The following is a 21,072-nucleotide window of genomic DNA, read 5'->3' on the forward strand; positions in this document are numbered from 1 at the left end:
AGCTGGCGAGAAATTAACGCGCTGTCAGTGAGGCAGTAACAAATGGCCGTAAATTAAACAGCAGTGGAACAGTACAAGTGGGGAAGAGCAGAGCAGAGCAGCTGACTCGATCGCGCGCTCATTGATCCGAGCCCCCCCGGTGCGGCTCTTTGCAAACAATTTCGACTCATTAACAGCCTTTTTTTAGTGGTTTAGTGCGAACCTATTGGGGGTAGGGGATAGCCAATAAAGCGGAATAGTCGCACATTCGTGCCAAAAGCCCACCAAAAGCTACAAAATGTTTGGATCAGCGCCAGAGCACAAAGCACGAAAGGGTGAGGGGCAGGTACAGGGGCAGGGGCAGAAATTTCAATTGTAGATTGCTTGGTGATACGAAAAAGCGATTAAAGATAACCCATAAATGGAAGTGTAAGTGTAAGTGGAACACACAGGGTGTGGGGGGAATGGGGAGATGGGCATTTAACTAATTGTTCAAGCAAATATCATTCAAAAAACGCAACACATTGTACATAAAGCGGCGGCAGGGAGGCCACTGGGGCGTATGATTGATATTTATTTTTTGTGCGCAAATACACGACCGAGCATCAGCACCTGTGTGAAAATTGAAATTCTCATGCCACAACGGAAAGAAAGGCATGCAAGAAAAGTGGGCCCCCAACCAAGCAACACAAGAAAATGTGTGAAGTTTGCGCAAAAACCGCAAATGTTGCCAGGCACGCGCTCACATCTTGGAAAATCCACACACAAAACAGCCAAGAAAAAAAAAAGAAAAACAGGAAAGGAAAGAAAAGTAAAGGAAAAGTAAAGTAAAGAAAGGGAAGAAAGGCATGAAGTGGGAGGGGTGGGCAAAGGGAAGGTAGTGCCGTACATCAGAGCATTTGTACTGTTGTGGCTGTTGCTGATGTTGTTGCTGCTGTTGTTGCTGTGGCTGCTGCCTACTTGGCGGCTGGGCAGGGGATGAGGGAAATTTGCATCCGCAATCACTTTAAATGTTTCCGTTTGAATACGCAAATAAATCGAAAAGGATTTCCATTGAATGCTTATGAGTGTGTCCCCCTCCACTCTCCACTCCGCCTCAATCGTTTGGGAAAACCCTTGTTAATGTTGTTGTTTACAACAAGTGTACATGTCTAAATCCCCCCAGCAAAAGCAGCAGGCAAAGATACAGATACATATGTGTATATATATGTACATACAGAGAGGGGTGCCACAAAAATTTGATAACATTGTGAAGCGGCTGCCAAACTGTCAGCACACAACTCCACACGATGTAGTCATGGCTACTTCCCATCCATCCAAGTTGTGACCAGTCCGAGGTCCGAGGCCAGGGTTATGCAGAAATACTCGTACGGGTAGGGGTACGGGTACGAGTACGGGTCCGGGATGCCCGAGTGTATGCTCTGAGCCGTAAATAAATATGAGCAACTGTTGGCCGACAACGGGACAACAGAACAACAACGTTGACGATATGTTGATAAACTTTAACACCCCTTTTACAGTCTGGCACACTCCCGTGCTCACTCTCTCTCCCTGTCCCTCACTCAAGTTATTTGTGCTGCAATCCCTTGCAAATTCCGCAGCCTAATCCCCACACAGAGACGAGGAACCTTCGCCAGAGTTGACCCATAAAATTGTGGAGAACAGGCGCCATTCAAGGCGAAAATGGTTTCGGGAACAAAACAGATGCTGCTGCTGCTGCTGCCTGCAACTGCCTGGAACTGCATGCAGGAGCAACTCTTTTGTGTGGCTTTGTTATGCCAAACCAAAGTATCCTTCAGCTGGCTGGCTTTTCATGACATTCCGGGATCGGAGTGGGCTCCGTTGCACAAAATTCGTTCGACAGTCTCGCTGCATGTGTGCATGTATGTGTAGGTATGGGGGGCACATTCGTCTCAGCGTTCTTGTCCCCATCCTCGAACTCGATGCCTAAACGATTTGCTTTTTGTCTGTTTTGTGTCAATTTTGGAATCCGCTTTGGTTATGCTGCCGCTTCATGTCGCCTGCCCCATCTTGTGTGTCGCTTTTGCTGGAGCTGAAGCTGAAGCTTTTGCCTGCGGCAATTGTTGGCATTTACAGCTACTTGGCTTCCAGGCTCTTGACTCGTCCTCGCCGCCTCCCGGACTTGTACTTGTACCATCTCTTTGGCTCTAAGTCTTGAGACTCTCAGGACTTTGGCTCAAGTGCCGCGCTGGGGATTTTTCAATTGCGTTTTATAATAAATTTCGATTTGTCAGCGCCAAAGCGAAGCGCCAAGGCCTTCGAGTGCTCCGCCTCCCACTCACAAGTGGCTGCAAAATCAGTCAGCGATATGGCCACTAGACGAGATATAAATACAAAGCAATTTTGGCCAACAATTTTGGAAAACGGCTCAATTGTTGGAGCTGAAAAAAGCGCAGGCCAATGGATAATCAAGTGCAGTTTTTGGTCTTAATCGAAAATACTTACTGGAATGCCTACATTTTCAGGTAACAGTAATGGCTGGCCCCATTCTTTATAGGGAACTACGTAAAGAAAGGGAAAACCATGCCCAGGGTGTCTCTGTCTAAGTCTAGCGGGAAACAAGCCGCGTGGGCATCACTCTCCCTCTGCATTCCGCTCAAAAGTATGCACCACATTGCCACAGTAGCCCAAACGATCGGCAAGCTTCAGCCCCGCTGTAGGCCACTTACAAAAATGGCCAGAAAAACCAGTTTAAACAGAGGCAGCAGCTTGAAGCGTGTCCAGCAGCTAAACTAGATCGGAAACGTGTGCAGAGAGAGAGAGAGAGAGAAGAACGCAGCATATGCCGGATCCGAGCGATGGGTAGCTGGTGCAATAAAATGCCAACACCACCCCGAACAAAATGATCGTTTGACAGACGCTTTAGATGCGGATCTGAACTAGTTTTGGTTGGTTGGCCTTTTAGTTGTAATGATTTTATTATTATTATTATTTTATTCGAAAATGAAGGCAATCAAAGGGCACACAAAGGTAACTTGTGCCGGTTGTGTGCGCTGCTGCGCTTTCTGCTTTATGCAGATTTGATGATAAGAATGCTCTAGTTTATGGCTTGAATTGGATTGAATTGAATTGGATTATGGAGTGGACTATGTGGACTACTTCCGGCTGTGGCTACTTCAGGCAATGGCCGTGGCATGCGTTGGGGGTGGGCTGGGAGTGGCATTAGCCGTCTCATGCGTCTGGGCCGGGGTGTAGGTGGTGGCGGTGGTGGCGGCCGGGGTGTAGGTGGTGGCGGGCGGGGTGTAGGGGGTGGCAGACGGGGCATATGAGGTGGCTGTGTCCTCCGGTTCCTTGTCCAGAATCACCTTCTTCATGATAAAGTACAAAGCTCCGCCCACAATCAGCTCGGCGATGGCCACGCAGATGATCAAGGCCCAGCCGGGTATGGCAAGGCCACCTGCAAGGATAAGGAGAAATAGAGGATAGAGTGTTAGCAATCATCCATCCATCCATCCAACCATTCATCAGAGATCTGTGATGGTGACTCACTGAAGTATCTGCGGGTGAGGGTGCGACGACCGCGATTCACGCGTCGCGTGGCCTCCGTCCCCTCCAAGCAGCAGGCCAGCAAAACTGCAAAGAAAATCAAATCATAAAAAAAATATATTAAAAATTGTTGTACAAGAGGCACTCGACCATGTTAACAATTCAAGTCCAAGTCGCAGAATCGAGTAGTATTTGAATATTTGAAGAACGCGGCGCTGTGTGTGGCCAGCGGAGGCGACCAGCTGTGTGTGTGTGGCTTTGAGGCATCCATCAAATCACGGAACGGAACTCATTGAAAAAACTCAACACCAACAAAGCAACGCAACGCAACGCAGCGCTCACCATTCATCATATAGATCCATAGATCTATGTATCTATTGTTGCTGCCTGCCCGAAGACTTGTTAAGATATTAACAATTAATTATTGAGAAAATGTTTAGCAACAACGCCGCCGAAAACTGTTACTGGCGCGCGCGCCGCATATCGATGATAAATGCGGAATATACGAAATATCTGAGCTCATCCATAGGCAAATAGAAGGGGGGAACATTGGAGCTTAAACGTTGGGCACGTCCCCTTCACCCCTCAACGCCAGTGTTCCATCATTGCGGATGTCAGACTCGATTTCACGTAAAATTATCAAAATGTATTTTTAATTAATATTTTTACGTTTGTTTTTTGTTTATGTTTGCTTTGGCATGAAATTTTAAACGGATTCACATTGTTAGTTGATCTGGAAAATGTTCTGTGTTCTGTTCAGTGCCAGTGTATTGATTTCCATCTGGATTCGATTAGGCCTGGGACTGGTGGCCAGGGTAGGTGCTGCAAAATTGTGGATATGCGAAACCAAAGCTCTTTGGCCAGCCACTAACCAAAATTAATTGTTGCTGTATTTTCTGTACATATTTTTTTTTATTTATGAATTAATTTGCAACATATTCGATTCCATAATTTATATGCGAAATAATTACCGAGCTTTTGCCACTTCCGGTATTAGTATTAGTGCACATTGCACATTGGGGTCGGGCCTAATCAAAATTTAATGAATTCTATGAAAATATTTAAGGAAAATGATTAAATGCCGAAATAAAATGTAAAATTCATTGCAGCAACAATTTTTCCCATTGGATTGGAATTTACTGGATGTGTGTGCCCCGAAATAAGTACAACCGATTCGAGGTGAATGGGTGGGGTGGGGGTATAACAATGAGTAATCTCTGCTGCTTATCAGAAACCCCTACTGATAAGAGCCACACACAAATATTTGTCGAGTTTTCTTGGGCAAAAGTCTCCACGGTCTCCACGGTCGCCACTATGTTGTGCTATGACACACTCCAGTTACTCATCGTTAAAGTCTCCAATGGAGAATGGTCGGAGTTAGGTCATTAAAAACCCCCTCCCAACCCACACTGCACTCCCTTCCTTACACTCTGCTGTTGTGCGGATACACTTGAGTGTAATGCCACACGGAATGCGACTATCTAGCTATTATGATGACAGGGATCGGTTACTGCACACACACACACACACACACACACACAGGGAATTGAGGGGGGAACACATCTTCAAGATAGACATGCGGATGCGATGCAGGGCAGAGAATCTTCGAAAAGTTGAGCCATATGCAGAACTTTACCCAGGCATATCACCAAGTAGGTGGAGCACTTCTTAGACAACTTCATTTTCGTTTTCGTTTCCGTTTTCGTTCGCTCCTAAAAAAAACTTTCTTGCACTCTCTGCTTTTAGCTGTTAGCCAAGTTTGTAACGCGCACGTCTGCAACTCCAAAGTGGAACTAAAAACCTGAGTGCGTGATTGCATTGAGCGGCCAGGCAGGCAGGCAGGCAGGCAAGCAGACAGGCAGGTGCTCGTATCTTATCATCTTATCTTAGCACCTTATCCGACAGCGATAAGATAAGACAAAACTCTCTTTCGCTCTTTCTCTCTCTTCCATTCAGTGCCATTCAAAGGTATAGGAGTGGGCGGAGAGCAGCAGGAATAAGTGCCAGAATATAAGAGACAGAGAAATTTGTTTTTAAAAATGATTTTTATTTTATTTATAATTCGTTTTGTTGTTTGTACTCGGGGATTGTTGTTCATAACCGTTTCGTTTTCTCATATTGACTAATACGCTCGACTTATTTTAGTTAGTTTTCATTATGAGAATTCGGGTAAGGAAGGACATCGCATTCCTGACATTCTCAAATGCTGTGCGGTGGGTGTTCGATGGGCGGCAGCTTAGTGGCGACGGAGCTTCAGGCGACGGACTGTTTTGTAGCGGTATCCATCGTTGGCCAGGATCGTCTGCTCGGCAGGCACATCGATGACGGCCGAAGCGGCCTCCTCCACGGGGGGCAGGTACTCGGCAGAAAGCTCATTGACATCACGACGGCGACGGATCACACGACGAACGGTCTTGTAACGGTAGCCATCATCGGCCAGGGGAGTCTCCACAGCAATAGCCTCAGAGGCCTCCTCCACAGGGGGCAAGTACTCAGCGGTGGGCAGCTCGTTGACGTCACGACGGCGACGGATCACACGACGAACGGTCTTGTAACGGTAGCCATCATCGGCCAAGGGAGTCTCCACTGCAACGGATTCGGATGCTGCTTCAACTGGGGGCAGGTACTCAGCGGTGGGGAGCTCGTTTACGTCACGACGGCGACGGATCACACGACGAACGGTCTTGTAACGGTATCCATCATCGGCCAGGGGAGTCTCCACAGCAATAGCCTCAGAGGCCTCTTCCACAGGGGGCAGGTACTCAGCGGTGGGGAGCTCATTGACATCACGACGGCGACGGATCACACGGCGGACAGTCTTGTAACGGTAGCCATCATCGGCCAGGGGAGTCTCGACAGCAACAGCCTCAGAAGCCTCTTCTACGGGGGGCAGGTACTCGGCGGATAGCTCGTTCACGTCACGACGGCGACGGATCACACGGCGGACAGTCTTGTAGCGGTATCCATCATCAGCAAGGGGAGTCTCAACGGCAACAGCCTCAGAGGCTTCCTCCACAGGGGGCAGGTACTCAGCGGTGGGCAGCTCGTTGACATCACGACGGCGACGGATGACGCGGCGGACGGTCTTGTAGCGGTATCCATCATCAGCCAAAGGAGTCTCGACGGCAACAGCCTCAGAGGCTTCCTCCACAGGGGGCAGGTACTCAGCGGTGGGGAGCTCGTTGACGTCACGACGGCGGCGGATCACACGACGAACGGTCTTGTAGCGGTATCCATCATCGGCCAGGGGAGTCTCCACTGCAACGGATTCGGAAGCCTCCTCCACGGGGGGCAGATATTCGGCGGTGGGCAGCTCGTTGACGTCACGACGGTGGCGCAGCTTGAGGCGGCGGACGGTCTTGTAGCGGTATCCATCATCGGCGAGAAGACCCTGCTCGGCGGCGGGCAGCTCGACCAGCTCGGAGGCGGCTTCGAGGTTGTTGTCCACTGGGGGCAGGTAATCCGTGGCAATGGAGGCCGCCGAAGCAGCTGCGATCACAGCAAAGGCAATGACAAAGAATTTCTGCAAGAAAACAAAAGAAGGAGGATAGAGTGATGCTGAGGCTTAGTCCTGCAAACGGGAGTTGGGGAGCGGAGGATGTTGGGTGTACTAACCATTTTCCTAGAAGATGTCCAAGACGATGTATGTTAGATTAATCCAAAGTTGATTCTGTTTCCAAACCAGACCTAACGACACTATTTATACACAAAATTCGATTCGAGATCCGCCAAAAAGTTCTCGGCTGCCGGCCAATGTCCATTCACTTTGGACAGAGATGCGCAGAGCAGAGCAAAGCAGAGATCGAGCAGAAGCGGAAACCGGTTACCGATCGACGATCACCGCCGAATCAACTACCGCATCGCTGCCACTTCTATCGGTTGGTGAGGAGGCGGGGGGAGCTTAGTGGATTCGGATTGTCTAGTTGCCTATTGCCTATTGTCAAAAAGTGTCTCAAGCACCAATTGAACTCCACTCCAGCACATGGTTATCAATAAAAAATTTAAAAATTTAAAAAATGATTATGCCAGAAGACAAAAACGAAAGCAAACAGAGCAGAGCAGAGGAGCAGCAGCAGCAGCAGCTCCAAAATGGAATAAATCCAAGAGACGAGGCGTAGGATGAATCTCTAACAATAGTCGAGGGCTCTTTGGCATTCATTCTCGATTGTCTCGATTCGATTTGCATCGGCTTATGCTGATGTCTGGCTCTATGTCTGGCTCTAACTCTGACTCTAAGGGGGTATTGTGTGTGGCATGAATAGAACTGATAGATTTGTGTCAATTCAATGGATCCATTGGATCAATGGTAATTACAAGCGGAAGTCGCCGCTTCTTCATTTTGTCCGGTGAATGCTTCATAGCCGACAGAATGGATGGATGGATGGATGGATGGATGGATATGGATGTGTGTATTTTTGGAGGCTCTCGATCAGTGAGTGCTTAAGGCCATGCACGGTGGAGAGTGTTTGCCATCAGCACGATATGATTATGATTATGATGGACTGGACTGGACTGGACTGGACTGGACGGACTGGAAGGTTGGAGCCGAGAGCTCTCGAGTGTTGCTATTTTTGGCGGCGCTTGACTACGGCTACGGTTACGCTACATGCGGCGGCTATTAATAGAGGAATGATTTAAGAGTTTTAACAGATGAGATCGCTTCGCCTCTTCGCCTCTTTGCCACATTTCAATATTTTTTCTATAAAATTTAAATTGTGTTTATTTTTGCTCCAATTGAGCCACGAACGCATGCCATAAATCTTTTTGATATGCTAAATTGCTGTTGCTGTTGCCTTTGCCCACTCACAGCCGTGAGATCCATCAAGCTCGTGGGGGGGGGGGGAGAATGATGGAGCACCTTTCGACAATGGCCAAGAACTTCGAGTGGTTTTTCGTTTGTCTGCCCGAAAAGGTATTACGATATGGCGATTGGACAAGAATAGAATGGAATTTGGTTTTATTTTTATATTTTGGCATTTGTGTAGGTTTTACATTTACTCGCAACCCTCCCCCTAGCCCCACGCATGGGCAGTACATCCTGTTGGCTTTAATCAGAATTACAGTTTGGCCCTAAAGTTAATTAAATGAAAGTGCCCTCGACTTTATTGTTAACATTTCCTAGGCTCCATTTCCAATGGTATTCGTTGATGGTTGGGGGGTGTTATTCAGTCGTTTATTCATTTGTAAATGGCGCATATAAAAAATATATATGTATCCACCCCTCCCCACCCCACCCTCCACAACCCACCATTGCTGCATATTTAATTTATATCTGGCAATCAGCATCATCATCATCATCATTTCGCAGCGCCCTCAGAACTGCCCCATGTGCCTGTCTCCATGTCCCTATGCCCATGCCCCGTGGCCCAGATCCAGTTGCCAGTTGCCAGTTGTCGGATGTGGAAAGCACGGGGCAACTGAATAAACAAGACTCCATTCTACTCTCTCCTCTCTCCTACTGCTCTCTTTTTGGGGGAGACTTCCTGGGTGGATTATTGGGAATGGATAAATAACAAAAAAAAAAAACGAAACAAAAATCCACACAAAAATATATCTGCATATAGATGGGGTATCCAGGTTCAGGTACAGGCCGGACGACAGTCGCAAACCCCCAACCTCAGTCCATTCTCTGTCCAAGAATCGCGCCAGGGTGCCAAGGATCACAACCTGTACGTGGCATCCGGCCCAGTCCCAATACCAATATCAATCCCAAGCCCAGTCCCCCGTCTCCAACGCCCAGTTAATCATCCAACTGGCAGAGGCAGGCCGTGCCCCTGTTAATCCAATGCATTTGTGTCCGGGAGCACTTCAGCTGCAGGTACATCACGAAATTGGTGGAATGGCCAGTGGTGGAGAGGATGCCTCGCCGTTCGCTGGTCTTGTACACGGGACAGTCGTAGATGGTGTCGCCACCTTCGGCCCCGCCAGTGGCGCGGGGTATATCATCCAGGGCCTTGAGCACAGGACGCAGATAGATGACGGGCAGAGTGTCGAATAAAATCTTTGAGAAGGATTCATCTATCTCCTTGGTCTTGCGATTCCAGCGAGCGCCCTCGATGAAGATGCCCTTACAGAGGAGGCAGAAAAGAAGAAGCAAATATTAATGAAGGAATAGCAAATGTTGCAGTGCAAATATATCCAAGGATATCTGAGGAATGTGTGTGCCCAAAAGGAGGTATTAACAGTCTTTCTAGTCTTACTTGTATGAACTTGGTCTCATCATTGACCGCTTTTTGTTCCTGCAGCATTTTTCAAAGCTCAATGTTCATTTAGTGTTTGATTTAAAGTTTAAAATGAGATAAATTAGTGGCTTGAGAACTTACCCGAATGTAGGCCCCCACCTCGGGTGTCTGATTGACTTGCACTTCGAACTTGGTGACCGCAAACTCGATGAATATCATGTCGATTTGGAAACGATTCTTTCGCGAATAGTTCTGCAAGACGCCCGTGATGAAGGACTGGGTAAAGTAGAAGCCCGATATCCAGTATACTGTGGGTTCACCCTTATCAATCCAATCCTGGAAGAAGGCCAAGCTGCGGGTCAGACGGTGGTCAGAGATGGAGTTATCTTATTTTTCAATTTATTAATAAATATTAAACATGCGACAACAATAAAAGGGAATGCACACACAAAAGCAAGGCAGAGGAGCGCATACAAACAGCAGGAGCAGCAGCAGCAGCAGCAGTAGCAGCGTCCTTTGATGTCAAAAGCAAATAAGATTTTTGCCATGAATGGCAGCAGCAGGAGCCCCCAGAGGCAGTGGCAGTGGCAAGGGTAGGAACAGGGACAGGGAAGGATGGGAAGTGTGTGTGCCGTATACATTTATTATATTTGCACAATTGAGGCAAAGAACGAAAAGAACTCGAAGCAGAGCAAAGGAGAGCTCAGCGCTCAATACAATGCCATTGATGGCTGTCCAAATGTCTAGGATCCCATGCTCCACATATATCCTCCATAGAAGTAGAGAATATATATAAAGAGAGCACGAGAGAGTGGGAGAGGGAAAGACAGAAAGAACTGCTTACCGTGCGAGTAGGTCGCTCACGTAGCTGCCCAATGGCTTGAGCGATGGATAGCTCTTCTTGAGCCAATCTGCCGGCAGCTTGCCAATGACCATCGAGGCATGGGTGCGCTCCAGCTCCGGTATCATCGCAATCTGCCCCACCACCGCCTTGCTGACGTTCACCAAACTCTTGCGGATGTACGATAGCAGCCGATTGAAGCGTATCAGCTCCTGGCGCAGCACAGTGTTCATCGAATTGGTGTAGATCACGGGATATGTCTTGGACACCTCATCAATATCATACTCCAATGGCAGCTGACTCAACAGCTGCTTGCAAATGGCAATGGCTGGATCCTCCTTGGCACCACCCGCCGAACTGGCCTTCACGGAGGCCATCAGATCGGTCTGGGTGAGCAGCACGCCGCTAATGAGCTGGGGGAAAGAAAAAGAAGAGCATAGAGAATGGTTCAAGGCAGCCCAGTGGCACTGTGTATCCTACTGCATTGGTTTCCTTGACATTCCTATTGATATCGGCATTCTCATGCAACCCATAGACCTCCGGCTGGGGACTGAGCGGAAAACTGGACACATATTCAATCGAGTTGAGACGCGTGGGACTCAAGGGCACACGATAGTTGCCAGACTGGGACAGGGCATAGCTGTAAAAGAAGTCAATTAAAGATATACCAAAAGATAATGCTGATGCTTAGCCACGCACTTATCCTCCTCAATGGTTGTGGGATTGTAGATCATATTTAACAGCGACAGGATCAGGCGTCGATCCTTGTCATCGGTGACCCTGCCGCCGTAGTTGCACTCCCCCGTCAGATAGACATGGCCGCGGAAGGGAATGCTCTGGCTCTGTGTGATGAACATCTTCAATTGCAGCAGGGAGATCCTAAAAAGGGAGTGGGAATAGGCTATAGCTATGGACACATCACTCATGGGATGGCATTGACTCACTTTAAATCGGATTCATTGAACTCGTAGGGAATATTCCAGCCCAAGGGACCAAATTCACGTCGCTCCTGCACCACAGCGTGGAAGAAGACCAATGCAAAGACGCCACGGAGCCAGCATTTGTTGGCCGAGTCCGAGAAGAGGAAGGCATTCGTGAAAAACTTGTCACGCATGAGGGGATCCGAGGTGAAGGAGCGATGCATGTTCGCCCGCAGACCCTTGGGCGGTTCGTTTGTCATCTTCACGGAGTTCTGCAGCACCGAAACGGGAAACACAGAGCTGGGATACGAGGTGCACCACAGCCGATAGTCGGTGTGTGCGCCCTCCGTCAGGGTCGTATCATTGCAGATGCGCTCCAAGTCGCCCATCCAGCTGAAGGCGACGTGACAGTTCTGCAGGACAACCCACTGGCCGTGACGGGCCGCCTCCATAATCATCTTTTCAGCACGCGGTCCCTGGCCCTGACCCAGAGAGATGGTTTTCAATCTGTGCGGAGCAGAGCGGAGCACGGAGAATGGAGAACGGATGTGCTTAGCATAAAAATGTATCTTTAAAGTTGTGACAAGCAGGAGGAGGAGGAGGAGGAGGAGAAGCAACGGACAGCAGTAGCTGTTCTGCCCCAACCCCCCACACGTATAGACAAGGCGGCGCACATGTCGCGCTTAATCGAAAACATCACCAGCCACCTCTCTCTATCCTGGCATCCCATGGAATCATCCTCTTTCCATGCAGCGGCGAACATGGAAATATGAGGAGCCCCCCACCCCCACCCCCACCCGCACCACCACGCCCCGCCACCATACACTCGTTAATTAACTTACTTGTCGTACATGTTGCGTTGTTTGGCGAACATGAAGAGGCTGGCCATGGGATCCGATCCGGGCGAGAGCAGGAACACCAGCGGTATTTTTGGCGAGCTATCCGCAAACGAGGCACCCAAATCGAACGGAGGCGGCTCCACGAACGACCTGTCCAGGTTGCGCGTAATAAATGCCTGCAACACGAGTTATACGAGTCAAGGGTGCAGGCAGGAGGGAGGCAGGTGTGGTAACATACCCTTACAGCTGGCACCAGCTTATCCGGACGCAAGGCCTTGAGTACGATCAGATACAGCATCTCATTCACTGTATTGTGTGGCGCTGGCAGGGGCAGTTGGTCGGGACTGGCTGCATCGTAATACGTCTTCCAGGCCTCCGAGCTGCTTTGCAGTTTCTCCGGCAGATTCTTAAGGCTGCCCACCAAAGTGGAATTTGTTCAGTTGGGGATAATCTACTTGTGAAAATATCCAGACTTACTCTGGCAGATCCGTGGCACGAACTGCGCCCGTCCAGGCTTTGTCTGGCAGCCAAGAACTCAAAGGATTTGGTGGAATGCTCTTAAAGCCAATGCCTCCGGTGAGGAAGAACAGCAGATCGTTCTTCGCCAGACGACCCTGCGACACCAGAATGCCCAGGCACATGACCAGCGAGATCACCAGCTTGTCCTTCTCAAAGAGCGAGCGACAGACATTCGTGTAGATGGATTTGGTGAAGTAATCGTTGAGATTTTTCAGCCGATCCCCCAGATTGTCCGACTTGGGCGCCTTCAGGATGGTGTTGACGAACAGATTGAGGAACCAGGAGAGCGAATACTGGTACATGGGATCCACATTGGCCAGTTCGCTGATGCAGAAGAACAGAATGGCCGAGTGCTTGGCCACGGGAATATACTGCTGACGGGCAGCATCTATTTCTATTTCGGTGGCCACGGCAATAACCTGCTTCTCCTGGATATCCTCGGACAGGATTTTACTCGAAGATAGAATGTTGATGGCATTCTCATCCTCCAGGACATTGCCCTCCGAGGTAGATAGAACCTACAAGAAAGAAATGTGGACTAAGTTTTAACAGATTTAAGCGATGCTTTGGTTTTGTTTGGTTTGCTTTCCAGTTAATTGAATTGTCATTGGCCAGGCACAAAAGCATAAATTTCTGTGTTCGGCCCGGACTCTAATTGAATTTGGGTGCAAGAATCTGCAGACTGCAAAGCAAACCAAATGGAAAGCAAGCGACAGCAAGCGATGGCTCAAAGGAATGAAAATATTTATTATGCCAGGAACAGGAGCAGCAAAAGAGGGGAAAGGGAATGGTGATGGGAATGGGAATGAAGACTTACCTCTAATATCTTCGATTCGATGGTGTACAATGCATCACGATTCCTTGCGGATTCAATAATCAATTGCTCCTTCTTCTCTTGCAAATCGGGACGCTCGTGTGCCACCACAATCGCCAGCAATTGTTCGCGTAATCCTTGTTCCGTTATCATGAAATTTAATACTGTTACCTAAACAGGGAACACAAGACAGGACACACAGGATCAGTGCTGTGGCATAGAGTGGTAGTGGAAGTGGAAGCGGCAGCGGCAGCTTCAGCATCCGAGTGTGGCACGTAAAATGGAAAGAAAACTCAAAATAAACACACAATGTGCCACAAAAAAAAAAAAAAAGGGGAAGGGGAAGGAAAAGCACACAGACACAAAGAGTGAGAGAATCAGAAAAAGGGGGAGTAGCAGTCGGGGGGAGTGGTGAAAATAGAGATGGTTAAAAGGAAAACTGCTGACAACAGTTGCAGCACATAAAAAGCGATGGCAAAAACGGCAGCAGCAGCGAGCGAAATGCTGGAAAAATTTTATAAACACCCCACGACAACCCCCATCAGTCCACTAGGACTAGTACAAGGACTAGGACTAGGGATAGATGTCCCCTCGTCGCCTGAGAGAGTGTGCTAGTTATGCAGCCATGTCGCACGTACATCAGCGTCCCCGTACCAGTCCCCAGTCCCAATCCGTGTCCTGCCCCCGAACATCATCGTCAATGCCAACGAAAATTTGCATATTCTCAGCGATTGCCGCCTGCTGATCTGCTGCCTGCCTGGCTGCCCGGCTGCCCGCCTGCACATTTTCCAAATATCAATTTAAGTTGGTCGTTTTATTACACAACTAACGTCATCATTGCCCCCAGAGGGCTGCACAGCCACAGACTCGATCTAAAGGCGGTCGGTCGGGAGGACTTACCATAACCATCACTTCCGGTGGATAATGCGGATTGCGTAGACAGGTCGTTATGTATAGACGAAAGTCGGGATTGTATTCAATCATTGTGTCGCCGCTCTTGATGAACAGCCCGCCCTTGTGCTTGATGATGTTCTTCTCCAAAATGGGCGTCAGATTCGAGTCGAGTTTTTGCCCTGTCGCCACAAAAGCAAAACAAAAAAGAAAAGAAAGCAAAAGGAGCTCAGCAAACGACTGAGGATCAAGCCAGAATTAATCAGTGAACTTACCCACATTCTCGATGAGCACAGGCTGGCCATAGGAAATGGCCAATTCCAGAACCTGCATATAGTTGGAGTCGCTCTGCTTGACCACCTTTAGGTTGTTGTTCTTCTCCATATTCTTGATCCATTTGTTGGCTTGAACTGAAGGGAATATTCAAGAGTATTAAGGGGGAAGGGAAATCCATAGGGAAACCACTACGCACCTTGCGGATCAATGAGCAGCGAATAGCGACTGGAATTGGTCACAATGATGCCATTCTCCACGGAAAAGTTATCTGCGGGCAGTCCGGCCAGCGACCAGGCACGTATCGTCATCGGATGTCCCAGTGTGCTGGCCAGCGAGAAGGTTTCGCTGCACGGTATGTGCCGCTTCAGGCACAGGGCATTCCATTCATTCAGTATATTTACACGGTACTGCAAAATGGGATTTAATTTCGAGGATAGAACATTTTTAGCTAAATATTAGCATGTCAGCATTTGTGCATACGGAATCGTGCATATACACAGAGAATGTAGAAAAAAATATGGCACAGAGAGAGAGAGAGAGAAGGAGAGGGAGAGAGAAGTAAATGTCGCGTCAGCCATCTAAGAGCGGGGGAAAATTGAAAAGGCAGCGCACAGAAAGAAAAATCAATGCAACGTGCTCATGCATATTAAAAACCTTTATGGCTAAAATCTCCCAGACAGCTGAGAAGTGCTGAGAAAATGGCCATTAGCGGGGGGGCACTAGAATGACAATGGGAATGGGGAATGGAGCTCCTCCACAATGGAGTGCCACATACGCCCCGTACAACTCACCTCCGTGGTAAAGAATCCCAGGTAAGCGGTGCAGCCGCCAGCTAGGAGTACGTCGCCCACAATGTTGCTGATGGATTCGTGCAGATTCTTGGCCGCCTCCGACCAGCGTGTCTTCTCACCGCCCAGGCCACCCAACAGCTTCTCCGCCCTGTGAATGGTGAAGAGAATATATATAGAGAAGAGATGGGGATATTTGGACCCCAGACCTGTTCAATTTCTTCTCGCAATTGTCTATTTCATCCTCCAGTCGCTTCTTTTCGCGCGACTTTTCCGCAAAGAAATCATTGAGCTTCTGCAGCTTGTCCAAAATGACTTGGAGCTCTGCTCGCTTGCCATTCAGCTTCTCCATTTGCTGTGACAGTTCACCCTCAGCCTCGGCCAAAGCGGCCTTCTTGGGCATCACAATTCGGGCCACTTTGTCGTAGACATCCATGGCACGGACCCAACGGCAGATGCCCTCGCAGGCCATCGAAGCGGCCTTGATTTTCTCGGGCACAAAATCACGATCAGCAATGTATCTGAAAGAGAGAGAGAGAGAGAGAGAGGAGAGTAAGCCCAGGGATTGTATTTGTGGATTTGCTGGTATACAAACTTCTCTCGGACTTTCTTGATGATGGGCGGTGGAATGTTATCCTTGTCGAATGTCTTCAGCGAATCCAGGAACTTCATGTCGCTGAGCATGCGCATGGACGGGCCCCAGTAATCCTCCACCATGTGGCCACTCGGATCTGGCTTGCGATCGGGCTTGATGCCCTTGAGCACACAAACCGCCTCCATGGTGAGCTTCACGCCATACGGAGGATTCTTCATGGACTTGACAATAAAAACGTCGGCTGGCTTGAGGGTGTTGAGCGCCTCGAGGGCCGCCTCCATGGCGGGTATGGCCTCGGCCAGGTCCGTTTCGCAGTCATCCTTAATGGCCTGTGCAGCGGCGGCTGCTTCATTGGCCGCCGCCTCATCGGCGCCCACCACCTCCTTCTTTTTCTCGGCCTCGGCCGTCTCCCGCTCAATGTTCACCATGATGCGGTCCGTCTCCTCGGAGAGAACCTTCAGCTTGGGCTGCAAATCGTAGAGATTGGCCTGCATCTCGCCCACCTGGCCGGCGGCGAAGTCAAGCTTCTCCAGACCCGTCGTATAGCGATCCCGCAGCCGCGTGATCTCGTCCAGCTTGCGGCTGTAGAAGGTGCGGAAGGCCTTGAGCAGCTCCAAATAGGCGGAGGGCGTTACATAGTTGCGGCGTCCCAGCTCCAGGTAGCACTTCTCGCTGGCATCCACCACCGACTGATGGAAGAACATGACACAGTCGACCAGATCGTTCTCCAGCTGCGTCATCTCTCGCTCCTCCTCGACACTCTCACGATGCGCCTCTCCGCTCTGGGCGGACTCATCGGAGACACGCGGTGGCTGTGCCTGCTCTGCCTGCTCGGGCTCGTCATGGGGCCGATTCAGCTTCATGGAGCTGACAAAGTAGATGCCCACACGGGCCAGTGCCTCCTCCGGCCAGGGCATGTACCAGTCGATGGTGCAGCAGTTGATCAGCGACGGATACACCCGAATGCGCTCCTTGAAGGAGTCACCGATGGGCGAGAAGGCCAAGGCAATGTGCAGCTGCTCCCGTATACGGTCGATATAGTAGGCATACACCTCGCTGGGCAGTGTATCCAGATTACGGCCCTAAAAGAGGGGAGTTGAGTTCAATTTTTGGTTTATTTAACACTAAAAGTTGGGGATGGGGAATGGGTACCAGCAGAGGGAGAGCCAGAAGCATGGATATAGCCTGAAATGTATTTACCACTCTCGCTCGGTATCCGTATCCCCATCCCCATGCTCCTGAGCAGTCCCAGAATAAATTCTGCACTCACCAGTTGCTTGGCAACATTCGCCATGTTCTCCATGATGGCTGCCTTGTCCTCCAACTGGTAGAGATTTGGCAAATCACCGGTATTAAGTATGCCATTGATATCCTCCACATAGCCTTCATCCGTTGCCTGCACCAGAGAACAGAGAACCCGTAGAGACAGCAATTCACAATTGTGCAATGCAAAACGAAGTTGTGCATTAGGCATTGGGTTTTTGGAGTGGAGTGTGGAGTACTTGGAGGTGTATGAGCTGCAGCTGCATCTGCAGCTATGTGTGTGTGCTCTGGCTCTGGCCAAATGCATTTTTATGTAAGCCTGAGCCTGAGCCTGAGCCTCTTTTTGGTTTTGGCCCTGTGCCTGTTCCGGTTCCTGTGCCTCTCTGCCTGAACATGCATTCTGCATTCACCTAAGTGCCCCTTGGCTTCACCGCATGCAGGCCGACTCCAGTCTACAGTCTCCAGTCTGGGTTGGCCATTTGGGGTGTAATTGTTAATTAATATCTCCATGCGGTGTTTGCTTTGTTTGCTGCCAAACAGAGACCAGCCCAGAGGTAGAGAACCAAGAGATAAATCATTGATGGCGATACAGCCCGAAAAACAATCTATGTAATTCCTTGGCAACGATTTCTTGGCCCCAGAGGCCGAGCAGCCAATGAATGTCTACAGTAGTCACGATACTCGATACTCGATTCTCGATTGATTATTGTTTTGTGTGTGTGTGTGAGGGCTTAGTAGTGGAAAAAACACAACAACAAACACACATAATTACGGGGGCAGTTTTAATCCGGCCCAATGGCTTCCTATGCGGCTTTCGGTCACGCTTCACGGTCAAATGGTGTGGCATGCAGAAACACACACAAAGGACCGATCCGATCCGATTCGAAACGAAATTGAACTGATTAAAATGTATAACAATAAATGTGTGTAAGCACCTGCATATTGTTTGGCATATTGGTATTTGGTATTTTTGGCCATGCTAATTTATTGGCCAACATTTAATTTGGATTTAAGCCTCCGAACTGTGCACCGCCGCCGCTGCTGCTGCTGCTGCTGTTGAGCCTACTCATTGGGCTGTTGATTTGCCATAATTTGGTTTGTCTGTTGGTTGGTATTTGGTGCTGCCTGCCTGCCTATGCAAATTACTGAGCAATAATCAAGTTAGTTGAACAATTAACCTAATTATAAATGCAAATGCTGGCCAAAACAATGAGTGCTGCTGCTGCTGCTGCTCTGCTCTGCTGTGAAGCTTCCGTATTGAAAACGGATTCTAGTCGACATTCAATTGTTGATTTATTCCACATGCAAGACAGTCCATCTCCATCTCCGACTCCACTCCACTCCGTTCTTTGTGTGTCTGTGTGTGTGTGTAAAGTCTGTTTTATTTCCAAGAATATTCAAATTAATTTCAGTTTAATTTATCAATTTACATACACTCAGAGAAAAAAGGGATAATAATCGAATATTTACACTTGAATTAAAACATGTATACCAATCGAATAGAATTCCTTCAAGCGTGAAAATTTTACAATGCAAATTTGCATTTAAATATTATTTATATTTAAACTAAAGTAATGTAATATATAATAATATATTTCCTATATATTTTTAAAGGTTTTTTTATACTTCCTATATTCCTATACATATTTTTTATTTCCTACCTTTATGTTTAAAATTAATACCATTTTATTTCCCTACATTTTTTTTTAATAACCGAATACTTAAATTAAATGCGCGTATATTTCTTTTAACTTTGCCATTTTTCTCTGAGTGTAGTACAACAGTCGGAGGTAGCGCAGAGGCTGAGGGTTTATGGGTTTGTTGTTCCCTCTGCCCTGGTGGTTTTGATTAAAGCTCTCTACGGCTTACAGCCATGTTAAATAATAGCCATTCCGCAGGCGGATTAGCATAACAACACGGCGAACACATTAACCAAGCGCGCAGATCTCTATCTGTCACTCACCTGAGCATCGGAGAAGAGGAAAACGGTGTGATTCAGATTAAAGCTGGCCGACATCAGTATCTTCTTGAGATCGTCCCGCCAGTCGGTAATCGTATAGCTCTTGGACACCTGCACTGTCATCAGGCGGCAGTCGGCTATGTAGGCGGACAATCGACACGAGCTGCGACGTCCCGAACCACCCATGCCCACCATTAGAATGTTGCCACGCGGCATTTGCAGCACTCGGGAAACCCTAAAGAGACAAAGAGAGAGAGAGATTTCAGTGGGAGAACTACATAAATCGTAGGACCATTCCCTTTTACCTGCTCACATGCTCAATGGCAAAGCGGAACATAACCAGATCCATTGGTGTACTCGAGAAGGAGTTATACTCCCTCAGATAGTACTTCATGAGCTTCTCCAGCTTTTCGTAGCTCTCTCCCTCATCGTAGAACTTGGGCTCGGCGTCCGGTTCCATGTAGTTGCCGTAGAACAGATTCCGTATATCATTGTCGCTCAGCTTCTCCCCGGGTTCGATGCGTTCCGCAAAGGCCTGCTCCAGGGGGAAGCGCAGACAGGTCTTGCAGGCATCAATGGCCATGATAAGCAGCCGATCCCGATCCCGCTGGTCCACCAAACTGCAACCAGATATACATACATATACGTAGATACATATGTGTAATGACAGCCAGACAGACAGAGTTCGCACTCACCGGTCATAAAATACGCGATAAGTTTCATGGGCCCACAGGCGTCCGAGCTTTTCGGGGTCGGGCATCCGCTTGGCTGGGACCATCACGATGCCTTGGAAGACGCGGGTGATGTCGCGCAGGGAGAACGAGTAGTGGGACTTGGCCGGTGTCGGCAGTAGGGTGCGTATGGCCTCGCGATATACGCTGACCATTGCCTCGGCCAAACCCTGCAACAAACACCAACAGAAAACAGAAATAAAATGGTACACACATATCCTCAATAAAAATAAAAGCTACAGCAACAACAGCCACAGATATAGAGAGACACACAGAAACCGAGTCCAGGGTACAGAGTTCTTTTCTGGGGGGGGATATGAAGCCATAAAATACGCCATTTTAATTTTATTATGCGCCCATCGCTTGGATGCGAGCCAAACACGAACTCCATTGACTCCAGTGACCAGACCAAACCAGACAATCACCATCCGCCGCCTCCTTGCCATCCTGTCTCCATTTCTGTGCGCTGTGTGTGGATTTTTGTGGGTGTGTTTGGGGGACAGGGCGATACATACCCGGGATAGCAGAGACACCTTGTCGGGATAACCCTTGGCGAAATGCCAATCACCAATTGCCGTGAATATGCGAACGATGGTCGAGTCCTCAAAGGAATCGACGGCCACCACAAACATGTGGCGATAGAGACGCGGAAAAATGAAGTTGCTGCCACCCAGAGTGCCCATGGCGCACATCAGAGTCTGTGAACGGAACGAGAGAGGAAGCAGCCAAATGAAGGATGAACTGATGATTTCACAGATAACTTATGGACAGTTTATGCACACTGCACTCACCATGTCCACCAGTTCGATTTTTGTGGTATCCACCAGATCCGACCAATAGCCATGGTCCATCCAAGTGCGCAGCAGCTCCAGCGGCGGCTGTGAGCCATATGTATCCTTCGAGGGCATGGCCACATCATCACAGAAAACAGTGCACTTAATACACAGAGATTTAAAGGGTTAAGTAC

At 48.7% G+C, this 21,072-nt stretch overlaps 3 protein-coding genes across 4 annotated transcripts in view; all 3 read right to left on the minus strand.

Moving 5' to 3' along the window:
• Positions 1 to 2,882: 2,882 nt before the first annotated feature.
• LOC111079700 lies at positions 2,883 to 5,290 on the minus strand. The gene is made up of 3 exons (XM_022374964.2): positions 5,123 to 5,290; positions 3,490 to 3,573; positions 2,883 to 3,397 (listed from the first exon to the last, which is right to left on the minus strand). Exons 1-3 carry the CDS (start codon positions 5,166 to 5,168, stop codon positions 3,117 to 3,119), a joined length of 411 nt encoding a protein of 136 aa, XP_022230656.2. The 5' UTR covers positions 5,169 to 5,290; the 3' UTR covers positions 2,883 to 3,116.
• Positions 5,291 to 5,550: 260 nt separating this feature from the next.
• LOC111079699 lies at positions 5,551 to 7,150 on the minus strand. 2 transcript variants are annotated; one of them, XM_041594125.1, is made up of 3 exons: positions 7,102 to 7,150; positions 6,734 to 7,009; positions 5,551 to 6,598 (listed from the first exon to the last, which is right to left on the minus strand). In XM_041594125.1, exons 1-3 carry the CDS (start codon positions 7,102 to 7,104, stop codon positions 5,723 to 5,725), a joined length of 1,155 nt encoding a protein of 384 aa, XP_041450059.1. In that variant the 5' UTR covers positions 7,105 to 7,150; the 3' UTR covers positions 5,551 to 5,722. The 2 variants fall into 2 exon arrangements, with proteins under 2 accessions (XP_041450059.1, XP_022230655.2); XM_022374963.2 differs by having other exon boundaries at positions 5,551 to 7,009.
• A 1,583-nt stretch (positions 7,151 to 8,733) lies between these two features.
• Positions 8,734 to 21,072, minus strand: part of LOC111079697 (dynein heavy chain 3, axonemal) — a 35,108-nt gene continuing 22,769 nt past the window's right edge. The window contains exons 31-52 of the mRNA XM_022374960.2: positions 20,897 to 21,040; positions 20,621 to 20,803; positions 20,070 to 20,275; positions 19,680 to 19,994; positions 19,378 to 19,609; positions 17,422 to 17,547; positions 16,152 to 17,233; positions 15,766 to 16,077; positions 15,560 to 15,707; positions 14,965 to 15,175; positions 14,768 to 14,902; positions 14,502 to 14,674; positions 13,605 to 13,772; positions 12,746 to 13,305; positions 12,507 to 12,681; positions 12,272 to 12,444; positions 11,454 to 11,936; positions 11,209 to 11,388; positions 10,990 to 11,149; positions 10,513 to 10,922; positions 9,810 to 10,020; positions 8,734 to 9,553 (exon numbers count right to left, since the gene is read on the minus strand). Of these exons, the coding sequence (XP_022230652.2) occupies positions 9,227 to 9,553; positions 9,810 to 10,020; positions 10,513 to 10,922; positions 10,990 to 11,149; positions 11,209 to 11,388; positions 11,454 to 11,936; positions 12,272 to 12,444; positions 12,507 to 12,681; positions 12,746 to 13,305; positions 13,605 to 13,772; positions 14,502 to 14,674; positions 14,768 to 14,902; positions 14,965 to 15,175; positions 15,560 to 15,707; positions 15,766 to 16,077; positions 16,152 to 17,233; positions 17,422 to 17,547; positions 19,378 to 19,609; positions 19,680 to 19,994; positions 20,070 to 20,275; positions 20,621 to 20,803; positions 20,897 to 21,040 (6,114 nt within the window). The 3' untranslated portion in view covers positions 8,734 to 9,226. The remainder of the gene's footprint in view (positions 9,554 to 9,809; positions 10,021 to 10,512; positions 10,923 to 10,989; positions 11,150 to 11,208; positions 11,389 to 11,453; positions 11,937 to 12,271; positions 12,445 to 12,506; positions 12,682 to 12,745; positions 13,306 to 13,604; positions 13,773 to 14,501; positions 14,675 to 14,767; positions 14,903 to 14,964; positions 15,176 to 15,559; positions 15,708 to 15,765; positions 16,078 to 16,151; positions 17,234 to 17,421; positions 17,548 to 19,377; positions 19,610 to 19,679; positions 19,995 to 20,069; positions 20,276 to 20,620; positions 20,804 to 20,896; positions 21,041 to 21,072) is intronic.

Source organism: Drosophila obscura, unplaced genomic scaffold (assembly GCF_018151105.1).
Source record: "Drosophila obscura isolate BZ-5 IFL unplaced genomic scaffold, ASM1815110v1 contig_208, whole genome shotgun sequence".
Taxonomy (NCBI): domain Eukaryota; kingdom Metazoa; phylum Arthropoda; class Insecta; order Diptera; family Drosophilidae; genus Drosophila; species Drosophila obscura.